Below are 14,495 nucleotides of genomic sequence, written 5' to 3' on the forward strand. Positions count from 1 at the left end.
TACACTATTTTATATAGTACTTTTTATGTTCAGACCACTTTCAGATCTCCTCTCTTAAGACCCTTTCAGGTAACCGTGATGATAGTAAGGGGTAGTGTGGTGTTTTCAGATTTTAAAAACAAAAACAAAACAAAAAACCTGAGACATAGAGACTTGCCAAGATAGTCCTCTGCTTCATAGGATGGGGATGGAGTTTTATAAGAAAAGACATCTGTCCTTTCAAGGAAAATCGAGATGATGGACTATACATATGCATTCTGACAATTAGGTTCGTGAACTTGTTGCAGCAATGTGGCTAACCTTTTTTGATATCAGAGGGATTATTCATTATGAATTTGTACCAACTGGACAAACAGTTAACCAAGTTTACTATTTGGAAGTGCTGAAAAGGCTGCATAAAAAATTTAGACGACCTGAACTTTTTGCCAACAATTCATGGCTCTTGCATCATGACAAGGTACCAGCTCACACGGCGCTGTCTGTGAAGGAGTTTTTAGCCAGTAAACAAATAACTGTATTGAAACACCCTCCCTACTCACCTGACCTGACCCCAATGACTTTTTTTACCTGAAGATAAAGGAAATATTGAAAGGAAGACATTTTGATGACATTCAGGACATCAAGGGTAATACAATGACAGCTCTGATGGCCATTCCAGAAAAAGAATTCCAAAATTGCTTTGAAGGGTGCACTAGGTGCTGGTGTTGGGGTATAGCTTCCCAAGGGGAGTACTTCGAAGGTGACCATAGTGATATTCAGCAGTGAGGTATGTAGCACTTTTTCTAGGATGAGTTTGCGAACTTAATTTTCCGACCTCTGTATGTCCCTATCCCAAATCACAAAGATTTTTCAAAGAGAAAAATCTTTGCGATTTGGGATAGGGACATACAGAGGTTGGAACCACATCCTTGGAAGCACAATGAACCACATCCTTGGAAGAGTCAAATATGCATGGCTGGGATTTTGAATTTCAGCAAAACAGCTGTGTGAATGGTTAATACCAGTATTAGGCATACAGTATGATGACTATAGGTGGGACTGTGCCCCTTTCTCACACCTGTAGGGAGATAGAGGACAACAATTCGTGCAAAGCAGCACGTCTTGCTACCTCCAAATATATTTGGTTTCTTGCCCTCAGCTACCTACAGCTAAATAGCCTCATGTTAGGACTGGCGTTTCAACCAATCTAAAGCTCTTACAAGTTAAGCATGAATACTTTTCAGTGAGTTACTTCCCTTTGAATATTCCCTTCATAGGTGAGACCTGATGTTCATCATTTCTCCATGACCCTCTTTGGAGCCTGCATAAAGTCTGTAAAACACACAGATAAGAAGAGTATAGAGAACCAAGTCCTGGGCAGCTTGGTCCCACTACTTCTATATACTCAGGATGAAAATTATGCAATAGCTGAGGTAATGCCTACTATCAACTTCTTTCTGGATTTTACTTCAAATCCAGAGCCAGATCTGCAAATAAGAGTTCCTGTCTTTGAGGGCAGGGACTTTGTGGCATCATCTTTATTCCTCATTTTCTCTGGTACAGGCTAGCTTTCAATTATTTTGCCAAAGTGAATTATGGGGAAAAATTCTTACTCTTTCTGTATAGCAAATTGTGGCCTTTTGTGGGTAAGAACGAATGTATTACACCTTTTTGTAGCCCCACCCCAACATTCAGCCTAGCACAGAAACCTAGATTCAGTACCCAATTCAACAAACTCTTACTTTTCATGACAATGATAATATTCTTTTATCTTTCTTTTTTCATTCACGGACTGTCTCGTGGCCTTGAGACAAAAAGACTTGTATTGAGGCTAAGTTAGCAATAGTAGCTTCTCTGACAATTTGAAGAAGGCTTTATCTCTTCTGAATCTTCCAGGAGTTTCTGTCTTAAGAGTTGTGGGTGGGATGTCATCATCTTTAGTCCTGTCCCACACCTCCAAACCTGTCCATTCCAAGGTGCTAACTATGATCAGTGGTGACAGCAAACCAGGGAAGTAGATTTAGGCTTCAAGGGGTCTGGGAAAATGCTAAAGCTCTCACCTATCTATGCTCCTTCTTACCGAAATGAAAGCAGGTTCAGAGAGAGGATTGAAGGTTAATTACAGTGGATACTTGGCACCTTGTTATAGGGGAAGTTTTATGGCCTTCCAGCCATAAATATGAAATATTTCAGACCGCAAAACAGTATTAGAGCAGAGCTTTCCTGACCACATATGGTACGGATAGGTGGAGGTATTGATACCCACTCACCCCTGCCCCCACCAGCCTATGGCAATCAGGCAAGACCTAGACCAGGGGAGGCTCTGGGCTTTTTTCCTTTGAACGTTGAACAACGTCTAGCTACCTCTTCCAGGCTCCCCAGAGGGTTGCCTAAGCAGAGAGGAGAGATCTAACGTAAAACAGGTTAGGAATCACTGACACACAGAACACAATAAACACCCACATATCTACCACCCACTCTAAGAAATGAAACAAGAATTAATCATGCACCTATTCCCAGTTTAATTCCCCTAAGAACTATCATCTTGAATTCTGTTTTTATCATTTCTGTGGTAATATTTTTCATGTTTTAAAACCTTAATATGTTAAAAAAAATAACTTTATATGTTGTATCATTCATAAGTCAGCAACTTTTTGGCTTAACATTATGTTTATAAAATTTGTGTTATGGCTCTAGTTCATTTATTACTGCTATATAGAATTCTACCATGTGAATATTCTACAACTTTCTACAAATGGGAAAATATTCCCATTTTCCTATTCCTAGACATTTAGATTGTTTTCAGTTTTTTATGATTACAATGCTGCAATGAGCATTCTCGTGCAAATTTCTTTGTGTACATGTGTGAGAGTTTCTTGAGGGCATAAACTCAGATGTGGAATATCTGATATCTTTAACTTTTCTAGATATTTACAAGTTACTAAAATAAGTAGCTGAACTAATTTGTATTCTCATTAGTGCCCGAAGGAATTTCAATGTCCCAAATATCTAGTGGACCTGGGACAAAATACTTGCTTGGAGACTCATCAGAGCTGTTATATGGTGCATGGGAGGCATTCTGAGAGTAATGCACAGAGAAGAGGCCCACTTAAAAAATAACGAAAAAGAGGTCCACTTGCTAAATTTTGCTCAAGTATCTGGATTAGGAAAGGATCAATACTCTCCAGAGATCCTTCCAAGCCAGAGATTCCACAAGGACTATGAGAAGTGGAACTATACTTCCCTGTGTGGAGTGACAGAAATATGACAGAGGAAAAACAAGTGGGCATAGGAGCCCTATGGCTAGATCGTGGGGTAGTGGGAACTCCTGCCCAAGTCTGTGGTGTGGGTATTATACCTGAGAGCTCTCACTTTTGCCCTAGACCCATGGTTTCTACATCCTCCCCAGGACCCCACAGGTTTTACGGGTCCCCTTTAGGGACTGTCTGGGAAAGTGGATAGAGGGCAAACTCGGGTTCCCTTCCACTCTTCCCCTCACTTCAAGCAGAATAATTCTGAGTTTATTAGCTTTTCATATTGGACTTTAGCATTAGTTTTATATGAAGGAAGTTTACCTCAGCTAAAAAATGGTTGAAAATACTGATCTCTGATAATCCTTTTTACAGGAGAGCAGGCGGGTCCTAACTATCTGTGCCCAGTTCCTGAAGTGGAAGCTGCCCCAAGAAGTGTACTGCAAAGGCCCCTGGTACATCCAACCTAGTGAAGTTGGAACAATCTGCAAATTCTTTGTATGTGAGAAACAATGGCTTTGTTAACTCTTTAATAGGCTGACTTTTTTTCAGATGTAGTTTTTAATCAGTCGTTGATATCGAGGAACGGTCTTGTACTGTGAATCTATAGTTCCCTCCCAACTGAGTCACAAATACACTTTCTATTACCACCCTGGTGAACTCTTAGGACCCCCACTATCCTTGGTCGGGCTACAGGGTCAAGTTGATAGTACATACACAAGTAACCACTTGTGGAGTGAAGTAAAAGGGAGTTACGTGTTACCTTTATAATGATCTCTAATGCTTCCCATGGATTTAGTGGATTGTTTTACCCTCCATCAGAGCATGTTCAGGGAGCCCCAAGCAAGGGCTGCCATGCTGTTGTAGGCCATGCAGCATGATGGTAGCACGCCACTGGCTCTGCCAGGACCCAGCTGGCATCCTTTCACCTCAGAAACTTGACACCGGCTACTGTGCCCAATCTTAGGGGCAGGCTTGGGCCAGGGCAGCCTCAGGAGGCCCATCCATTGTTTTCTAAACAACTGACTCTAGAAGCACTGGAATCCTACTGTGAAGACCCTAGGACTCACACTGCCTGGGGCTCTTCCTTCTGTGTAGCCTGTTCAGGTCCCAGGATGGGCTCCTCTGATCAGACTTAGAGGGCTAGGAAGCCCCACAGTACCCTTGTGTCAGGCTTTCCACCAGGGGTTCCCTCTCTGACCTGCAGCCAAACCTATAACTGAAGCACTGATGACAGTATTCAGAGCAGGAAATTCAGTGCTCTCGGTGGATAAGACTACAGATTATCCATGTTAAATCGTAAATTCTATGAGAACAAATTCCTGTTCTCGTAAACCTGAGGTGCCTATCCCTGTAAGATATCCACTGAGAGGTGGATTCATTCATCCAATGAGCATAACACATCCAATGTGCAATAGGCCATGGAGAACTCAATAACGTGCCAAAGATGAACACTTCCTAAGGGGACCTTGCAAACTAGTAAGGGAGATAAAACCTCTGTGGAACAGTAAATAGAAACTCAAGGTGGAAAGTGATACATGCCGAGAGGGGAGTACCTGCAAAATGCCCAGAGCAGGATTAGGTCAGGAAGACAAGAGCTGTCAGGAAAGAGCTCGTAGGGAGGCAGAGCTCAAGGTGAAGCTTACAGAACAGGGAAGAGTTAGACATAGAGAAGTGAAGACAGATTCAGAGGCATTGCAGGTACAGAATGCAGCATGAGTATGTGTGAGCAAGGTGTAGTCAGAGAATTTAACTTTGTCTAGGGGATTATTGTGGCATAATATTCATTGAGCAGCTGTAATTGTTTCAAGCACTGTACTGTATACGTATGTCTGACAGAGTCCCTGAGTCTGGAAACTACAGTGAGGTTGATAAAGATAGTGCTGCTACTTCATTCCTTTATAGTCTGACTTTTCTTCCCCACTTAGGGAAAAAAATGCAAGGGGAAAGTTAACATCCTAGCCCAAACCTTGATGTTCTCCAAGAATGCAAAACTTCCTATCAGAAGAGCAGCAGTCTTGTTTGTAGGTACAAAGAAAATCCTTTCATTTCCACAGACACTTTTATCCTACTTTCCCAAATTGTGTTGTTGAGTATCCCCATTCTTTATGACGATGACCTTGAAAATATCTCCTTGGAGGAAGGGGCTAGGGTATCCATAGGTAACTGTCAGGCACTTGGTAAATCCGGTTTTTCGAATCTAATTATCACAAGGCCAGTTTTGCCAGCTGCTCAGAGCCAAAGCCAGATCACAGACTCACTGACTTTATTCTGCATTTAGGGCTCTTTTCGAAGTACATGGATCACAATGAGGTCAAGATGAAGGGGACTGACTGGATAGAGGATGGTAAGTGGTAACAAACTTGGGTTTGGGGTGCCCCACATTTTGGAAGGTATCAGAGGCAGTGACTGCGGGCAGGCTCTGTGGCAGAGGTGATACTCGGGAAAACAGAAAGCCTGACTTTTGTGGTAAATGGAAGCCCTTGGAGACTTCAGCTGAATGATGGTCTCAATCTAGTCCAATTCCCTCTTTAGGAAAGAACATCACCCTATTTGCCTGGAAACCACCTTTGATGAATTGTCTCAGGGACCATTCCTGAACTTTGTCAGGAAATAAGATATTACCTAGAAAGACTATCTCAGTAAATTATGATGACACCTCACAAGTACCAGAGATGACTGCACTACTATTTTCTATAAACGGTTGTCCTGTAAGGTGGTAGGACTTGATAGTAAAGATGTTTTGTCACATAGGCAACCAATCATGCAAATGGTTTTTTGAATTGTCAGTGAGTGAAAATTTTCTTTGAGGATTTAGCACTCAAAGAATTATTTATCCCCTCTTAAGAAGTAGCCTTACAATTAAAAAGTGCCATGCATGTACTTTGAGAACTAAATTAAAATCCTGAGTAATTCACTGGTTTTAAAATAAACATATGTAAAATAGCCAGAAGCAAAAGCTTACTTCAGAAAGATCATGCTGCTTTTCTCTAAGATTTCCTGCTTCCCCACAGCTATCAGTGGCAAAAAAATAGGCAAAGTCATGTAGATTATTTTATTCTATGTGATAGGATTCTATCCTATGGTTGATTCTATTCAATTAAAAGGAAATTATTTTTTATCCAAAATACAGGGGAAACAAAGTTCCTTTTCTAAAGTTATCTGTATAGAAGATCTAGAATATGTATATAAATTATATACATATATACTAGGATGAACAATATGGGGCGGCCGGTTAGCTCAGTTGGTTAGAGCATGGTGCTAATAACGCCAAGGTTGTCCATTCGGTCTCCGCATGGGGCACAGTGAGCTGCGCCCTCCTTACAAAAAAAAAAAAAAAAAAAAAATTATATACATATATATTAGGATAAACTATATAAAACTGCCATTTTTTAGGGCAAAAACAGTCAAACATGAGCAATCTCATGTGCCTCAATCTGATGGAATAATTCCACCCTCTCCCTTCCTTAACAGTGGATAATCTGTTCTAGAAATAGGGTAGAACACCCTAGCACTCTTTTTTTGAACAAGTTTTTGTCATTTACCACAACTTGAAGCAAATTTAAACAAAAATAACAAAATTTACAATATCAATTTAAATTAATTTCATGACAGTAAATTTCAATTCCTTTGGATTCCAAAATTGATGCCGGCTCCCTCGTACTCTGCAGAACATGTAGACAGATCTTAATGCATGAACTGGAAGAAACTAAAAACTAATAAAATATTCCATTTTGAAAATAAACACGATCAATTTAAAGGCTAAAATGCTACTGAAGAAATGAAAAGCTCCAAACAATAAGCGGTCCTGAGCATTTTGGAGACCTTGGAGAATTAGAAATTAAGAAGAGAGCCTTTTCTAATATGATACAAATACAGATCCATAAAGTAAAAGAATGATAGATTTGTCTGTGTAAAAATTTTAAAAACCAACTTTGGGAAAAAAAACACAAAACTGAAAAATAAACAATAATATAGGGGGGATATATTTGTAACATGATAAAGGGTTAATATTCTTTAAAAAAATCGGTACTTTCTCAAAAGAAAAGTGGGAAACAATATGAACAAGCAATTCATAAGAGACAAATTGGCCAATAAATATATGAAAAATATTCAGTATTACTAGTAATCAAAAGTTTGCAAAACAGTGGTGAGATATTAGTATGTGTTTTCCAGTCCAAATGGCAAAGATTACTAATTAATACTCAACATTGATGTGTTAAGAGAAAACTGACATTATCATACACTGTGCAGGTACGAGCATAAATTGACACAACTTTTTTATAGAAAAGTTTGGCAATATGTATCAAAACCCTTTAAATAAACATATATTTTGACTTATAAATCCCACTTCTAGGAATTTAACTTATGAAAATAAGCAGAAACCATTACAGGAATGTTCATTTCAGTGTTACTTAAAATAGCAAAAATGGGGCAACATCTAAGATTAGAAACAAGGAAATTGGTTGAGTGAATTATAGCATATACATATTGTAGAATCATATGTAGCCATGAAAAATATTGTAGGAAAAAGGGGAGTAATGATTTAAGAGTAACCTCTTGGACCAACACAGGAACTTAGAAATTGACAGTATTAGACAAAACTTAGCAGGTCCAGATAATTTGACTTTATGTAGACTACTTGGCAGTATGATTACTATAAAGGAATAAAACATTCGGCAACTCAGAAATGAGTTTTGTAAGTCAAAATTGGAACTGACCTACAAATGTACAAACTTTCAGACAGAGGCTTGGAAAAAGTCCTTCATCTCGGCTGCTGTTAAGCATGGTGGCTGTTTGGTGTCGGGACCAGTGATCATTTCTATTGATCTTTACCTCCAACCTGGGTTTTCTTGCCACTTACATAGATCTGAGAGATCTGCTGAATGACCCTGAGCCCTCTCTGCGCATCATCGCCTCCCAGGCTCTGTTCCGAGTCCAGAAGGTGGAGGCTGACCCAGATCCTGGGCAGACCGTTTGCGGGTGGAGGAAGCTCTTGCGTTGTCTTCCTACCTAGAAAATGCAAGGCAAGCAACATCAGGTAAAAACTAATCCTTTCAGAAACCAGAGAGGCAACTAGTGCTTCTTTTTCTTTTTTTAAGACTTAAAGCAATGCCAGCATGAAGCTACCTCCACCCATTCAGTTATCTCAGAACCTATTTTTTTGCTGTCAAACTCTTTAAGGAATTAGAATATGTAGGGGAGAGCAGCTCTTGTTTCAAATTGGCAGAAATAGTGAAAATCTATTTCTGAGTATTTGAGGCATGCCAGACACCCATAAAGTTCTAGTTTGATCAACATGTCTGGGACAGCTTCAAAAGAGATTTTAACTGCTAATAAATGTTAATGTTGCAGTGTTTGTGTTGTTGGCTCTTTTTTCAAGGCCCAGTCTACTTGTCAATGATCTTAATAATAAAGTAACAACGAGTTCTTATAATTTGATATTGATATATTTTTATAAAATTTCTTACGGCCTTTCACCTTTCTCTCTTTCCCTTTCCCTTAAAAACCTTCCAGCAAGAAAAAAACATATATTTTGACTTATAAATATGTAGCCATGAAGTGGTGTAGTGCTAAGTCTATCCCAAAATATGGAGATTTCCTCTTCTTCCCTCCTACAACTGCTCCTTAAATGGCTCTAGGATGGGAACTATTATTTGTTGAGTACCCCCATTGTCTGCTTTAAGCTTTTTTGGAGAGCATTTTCTTACAAGCAGAAATTTTCTGAAAAAGAGATTAATTTGTACTGGGTGAATACTTTGATAAGCTGCATATAAAAGGGTAGAAAACCCCCCAAGAAGCATGCTAGATTAATTAAAAATGGTCACTATTGGTCTAATTCCCAGGCTCTTGTTTGGTTGAGGAACAGAGAGCCAGAGCTGAACTATTCAGGGCAATGGAGAGACCTCTTGAAGGTGGCATGGGAAAGGAGAAAGATGAGGCAACTGGCATATGAAAGATAGACACATCCAGTGGGAACTGCATGAAGTTTTTGTTGTAAATCCTTGTCACCCCGTCCCCCCATCCTTTCTGCCAAGACATTATTAGGAACAAATTTCTCCATGATTCATGGTGAGTTGGATGTTTTAAGGGATATGACAGCATGCCAAATGTGGCTTCAAGAGGAACCCTGCCCAAGAGAGCTCTTCGTATTTGGAACTAAATAAGGAGTTTGAGCTAAAATGTAGGCCCCGGATGCCTGATGGACTCCATCGTCACCCTCGAGCAGAACCAAGAGTACACCTTGAGGGTGACCAGTGGATGCTAAGCTTGCATATTTCAGTCACATGCATCCCTCGCTGCTTTCTCTGTGGTCTCCCAGCGTGCGTCCAGCTCTACTCCACTGCGTGCAACTCCACTGTCCATTTTGTGGGTTAGCCAATAAAAATGACTAACACTTGTCAAATGCTTACAATGAGCCAGACTCTAGGGATATTACATGATTAACTCTTTCAATCCTCATAACTGCTCCATGTATTTTATCTGCATTTTGCAGATGAGGAACAGAACCTGAAAGGGACTTGCCTGAGGTCACACAACCAGTAAATGCCAAACTCTTGTCTGGCTCCAAAGCACACATGGCCAGTCTCCTCTGCTCCTCCAATCTGGTCTTTTCCCTGTAATGTGGAAAAGGCAGATTTATTCTACTATTAATCGCATTGCTGAACTCATGCCCCAAACTCTTCTATTCAAACAAATGTTATGTTATTGAACCTCAAATAATGAATACAAAGTTTGAGCACTTCTTACCTAAAAGTTAGTGTACCTCACTTTATTTTTTAATGGGATTACAATGCACATCCTTCACTGTGGAGAGTGGAGTCGCAGCAAAAAGTGGTGGTTTTTCTTGAGGAATATTTTTTGAGTCCTTGGTTTGATTTCATGAACTATCCCTGTCTCACGGAAGAAAACAGGCCTCCAGGTTTAGGATGCAGTTGAAATCTCTAGTGACATATAAAATGTTGAATGAATGAATCCTTTCTCTTTACTCCTATTCATGCTAGAGTCCCTTTCCCTCGAGGCAGACTTTTATTTTTTGAGAAATACCACCAACAGGGAGTAGCAAGCACAATGCTTATTTTATCTTATTTATGTTTTATGTTAAAATTCACAGAGAGAAGCATCCATTAAGAGACAGAAGACTGCTCTTTACTGAACTACCTCAGCAGTTTGGGAAGGGCTGAAGAAGTACTTAATAGTGATTATATTAACAAGTCTATTTATTCCAAATAACTCCATTATTTTTATAGAAAGCTCTCTTCAGAGATAGGTTTATGTTTTTATGGAATTTCAAAAATTCACAAAAGTTTCTGGACATTTAATTTTGTTATAATGTGTTGAAAGAAAAGTTTGATATAACTGAGTATTATTTTGGCTTTATTTTCCTTATATATTATTAAAATGTATTATTTATTATCTATTACTGGCCCAGCTGTGTCTTTTTTTAGCTTTTGGCATTTTAAAATTTGAGTATTGCTTTCCCTCCTTATACTGAGAAACCTATCTTATAAGAAATGTTTTTTTTTCTCTTATTGAAAGATTATACCATCATGTATGTAAAAGATGGCATTGGGGAAGGGGAGAATCTCTCAGGCATCAGCCCTGGCAAGTAAAAGTACACTAGGTACAATTGTAAAATAGGTGAAATCTCTCTGCCAGTTCCAGGGGGACCTCCTTCCTTCTCCCAGATTCTAGGCTTCATGCTCCTTTTTCTAGCTCTCCCTCTCAGGAAAGGATCTGGTGAACTCACTGTTAGTGTAAGTGATTAATAATGCTAGACTTAATAAAGTTAACTCTTCCAGAGATTTTTGTTTTGTTTTGTTTTGTTTTGAATTTTTATGAGTTTATTTGAGCCAAAATTGACAACATAAGCTGGGGAGCAAAATCTCAAATACTCTTTTGAGATTTTTGCTTTTTAACAAAGTAGAATTTTTAAGCCAAAGGTATGAACCTCTAATTGAGAAATTTTAGGCATTACTGAGCAGGATGGAGAAAGGAGGTATTGGGAGATGGGGTTGGAAGTGTTGGTGGGGAATAGAGATTTTCCTGTCATCCCCAAAACCATATCATAAAAGCAGCTGCTTGGGGCGGCCAGATGGCTCAACTGGTTAGAGCGAGGGCTCTCAACAAGCTTGCCGGTTCAATTCCTGCATGGGATGGTGGGCTGTGCCCCCTGCAACTAAAGATTGAAAATGGCGACTGGAATTGGATCTGAGCTGCGCCCTCCACAACTAGATTGAAGGACAACTACTTGGAGCTGATGGGCCCTGGAGAAACACACTGTCCCCCAATACTCCCCAATAAAAAGAAAAAAGCAGCTGCTTCCCCTACCTCTTCTTAACCCTTTTCAGAACACAGCAGAGGAAAGGGATTAGAAAGGATAATTCACAGCTGCCTTCTGTTATGGAGAACACAAAGTGATGGATTCTACATTTCCGTGTAAGGAAATCCCTGACCTCCTAGCCTGCCACTTTTCTAGGTAATTAGGAAACATCTAGGAATAAAACAACAAAATCCATACTTTGGTGGGGTGTATAGTCCAACAGAGGGAGAGAAATAATATAATGTATAATATATAAGTAAACATAAAATAGTGTGTTAGAAGCTGGAATATGCTCTGGAAAAAAGATCCCAGTATGAGGAATCAGGAGTGTAGTGACTAGGGTAGAAGACGGTGCAATTTTAAATAGAATAGTTAGCAGTAGGTTTCCTTAAGAAGGTGATATTTGAGCAAAGACTTGCCAGAAGTGAGGGAATTAGCTATGCAGATCTAGGGAGAGAACATTCTGGGTATAGGAAATAGCCATCTCGAAAGACCTAAGGCGGGCCGGCCCAGTGGCTCAGGTGGTTGGAGCTCCATGCTCCTAACTCCGAAGGCTGCCGGTCCCATTCCCACATGGGCGAGTGGGCTCTCAACCACAAGGTTGCCTGTTCAAGGGATGGTGGGCTCCGCCGCCTGCAACTAAGATTGAACATGGCACCTTGAACTGAGCTGCCGCTGAGCTCATGGATGGCTGGAGTACGTCCTCTCAACCACAAGGTTGCCAGTTCAATTCCTCGAGTCCCGCAAGGGATGGTGGGCAGCGCCCCCTGCAACTAGCAACGGCAACTGGACCTGGAGCTGAGCTGCACCTTTCACAACTAAGATTGAAAGGACAACAACGTGATTTGGAAAAAAGGCCTGGAAGTACACACTATTCCCCAATAAGGTCCTGTTCCCCTTCCCCAATAAAATATTAAAAAAAAAAAAAAAGTCCTAAGGCATAGTGTTGCCTAGTTATCAAGGAACCACAAGTATGACCAGGCAGGCTGGGGTGAGGAAGGAGAGGAGCAAATGAAGGCAGAGGGAAATGAAGTTATATAGGGGACCAGATCCAGATCCTCAGTGACTTGCAGGCCATGACAAAGAGTTTGGCTTAACTCTCAAAGAAATGGGGAGTCACTGAAGCATTTTCAAACTTTTGGATTTTTGCCAGTTGCGTAGGTTAAAAAAACGGTTTTCAGTGGTTTAAATTTTCATTTTTTTATTAGAAAGGTTGAGCATCTTTTCATGTCTAAATGCCATCTATATTTCTTTTCCTAAGACTGTATTCAAATCCTTTCCCCCTTTTCATGTTGATTCATAGGAGCTTTTTATATATTGAGGAAATTAGACTTTGGTCTGTTACTTTAGTTGCAAACTAAGTTAACATCTGAAATGGTCTAAAGGCCTGGGTTTTTGTCTGTTGCATTTCAAACTTTAGGACCTTAGTAATAACGTTGCAATTGTATGTGCAATTTAATTCATGATTTTTCACCGTGTCTTATTTTTTCAAACTAAATATACAGAGAAAAAGTTTCTTAAATGATAAAATGCTTAGATATTCTTAGGTGCAGTTTTTAATTGAGCTTACAAATAACAGGTAGTAAAAAAAAAGTATCTTAAGTATCATAGCATATAAATGTGATGACCTATTTCCTTTATTTTATAGCATATTTTATTGTTAATTTTTAGCATAAGTACATGGTTCAAAGGATGCAAAAAGATACACAGTAAAAAGTAATTTTCCTATGCTTACCTCACCACTACTGAATTCCTCTTCTCTTGTAGGCAACTGCAATTCCTGGTTTTTTATGTATCCTTCCCAGAGATATTTTATACAGATATTTTATATATATATATAAATAATCTTTATATATTTTATATATTATATATATATATATATATAAAATCTTTAGTCTGTTTGCTCTAAGTGGACCCATTCCTAATCTCAGCTACTCAATTTAAATTCATTCAAGAATCAATTACATTGATTGAGGTGACACACTTCAAGGTGTGGAAATAAAGTAGATTGGAGTTGGTTGGAATGTACCTTGCGTTCATTGTATAATTTAGATATTGTTATCGCCATTTTACAGCTAAGATAAACAGGCTCAGAGTTGCCAGAAAGCACGAAATCAGTACATAGCAGTGGTAGGACTTTTACGTCTCTTGATTCCAACCTCTGTACTTTCTTCAGTAGCCCCATAGCCTGAGCTGTTTCAAAGAAGAAAAGGAAAACATCATTTTCTCTAAATTGAATAAGGACATTGAAATGAGGGAAAAAGCAACAGGGATAATCTCAGCAAGATGGTTTGCTATCTTTGGGTGTCTGTTATATACGTACCTCTCGTATGGTTTGATTTTTCCACCATGACCTCTGCTTAAAGGGCTAATACCTAGGGTGGGTTTTCACTAAATAGTGTTGTTTTCCAGCTTCTCTGGGATTGCAGAGGAGTAGGATTAGCCCAAGTTAACATATGGATTCAGGAAACAAAAGTGATCCTAAATGTTGGTTCTAGGGAGAATGAAGTCTGTGCCAGGAGAGTATGTTGGAGGAAAACCTAAAAGAAAATGCTCTTCTGAAATATGACCGAGTTGAGTGACTTGGGTATAGATGTTGGTGGATAAAAGCCCTAGAATTAAAATTTTTAAGTTTAAATTGGGGTTTTCAGTTCTTTATCCAAAGTCGAAAGGAGGTATAAAAATCACTTGTCTTTGGGAGGAGGGCTGGCACTACTTTCCCCATAGGGACCAACCTTTTCATTGGACCCCTACTTTAGTTTTTCCTTTGAGCATCAAGGACAGTAAGAATGATGTCAGGACTTGCCCCACCTCCACCCCTATCAACTGCTTCTTTTTGACAGTTAGATGGTTAGGGTTTTTTCCTAAGAGGGGCATGTACTGATCGAGTACCTATTTAAGGGGCATAGCAAAGCTGGGGGGCAAAAAAACTTTTTGAACGA

At 39.5% G+C, this 14,495-nt stretch overlaps 1 protein-coding gene across 1 annotated transcript in view; it reads left to right on the forward strand.

Annotated features, from left to right (window-relative positions):
* MROH8 (maestro heat like repeat family member 8) overlaps window positions 1-10,469 on the forward strand; it is a 48,918-nt gene extending 38,449 nt beyond the window's left edge. Inside the window, exons 19-24 of the mRNA XM_033094924.1 lie at window positions 1,257-1,412; window positions 3,606-3,728; window positions 5,159-5,258; window positions 5,512-5,577; window positions 8,099-8,271; window positions 10,345-10,469. Coding sequence (XP_032950815.1) covers window positions 1,257-1,412; window positions 3,606-3,728; window positions 5,159-5,258; window positions 5,512-5,577; window positions 8,099-8,247 — 594 coding nt within the window. The 3' untranslated portion in view covers window positions 8,248-8,271; window positions 10,345-10,469. The remainder of the gene's footprint in view (window positions 1-1,256; window positions 1,413-3,605; window positions 3,729-5,158; window positions 5,259-5,511; window positions 5,578-8,098; window positions 8,272-10,344) is intronic.
* Window positions 10,470-14,495: the final 4,026 nt, after the last annotated feature.

The sequence above is a fragment of the Rhinolophus ferrumequinum genome, chromosome 23 (genome assembly GCF_004115265.2).
Source record: "Rhinolophus ferrumequinum isolate MPI-CBG mRhiFer1 chromosome 23, mRhiFer1_v1.p, whole genome shotgun sequence".
Lineage (NCBI taxonomy): Eukaryota > Metazoa > Chordata > Mammalia > Chiroptera > Rhinolophidae > Rhinolophus > Rhinolophus ferrumequinum.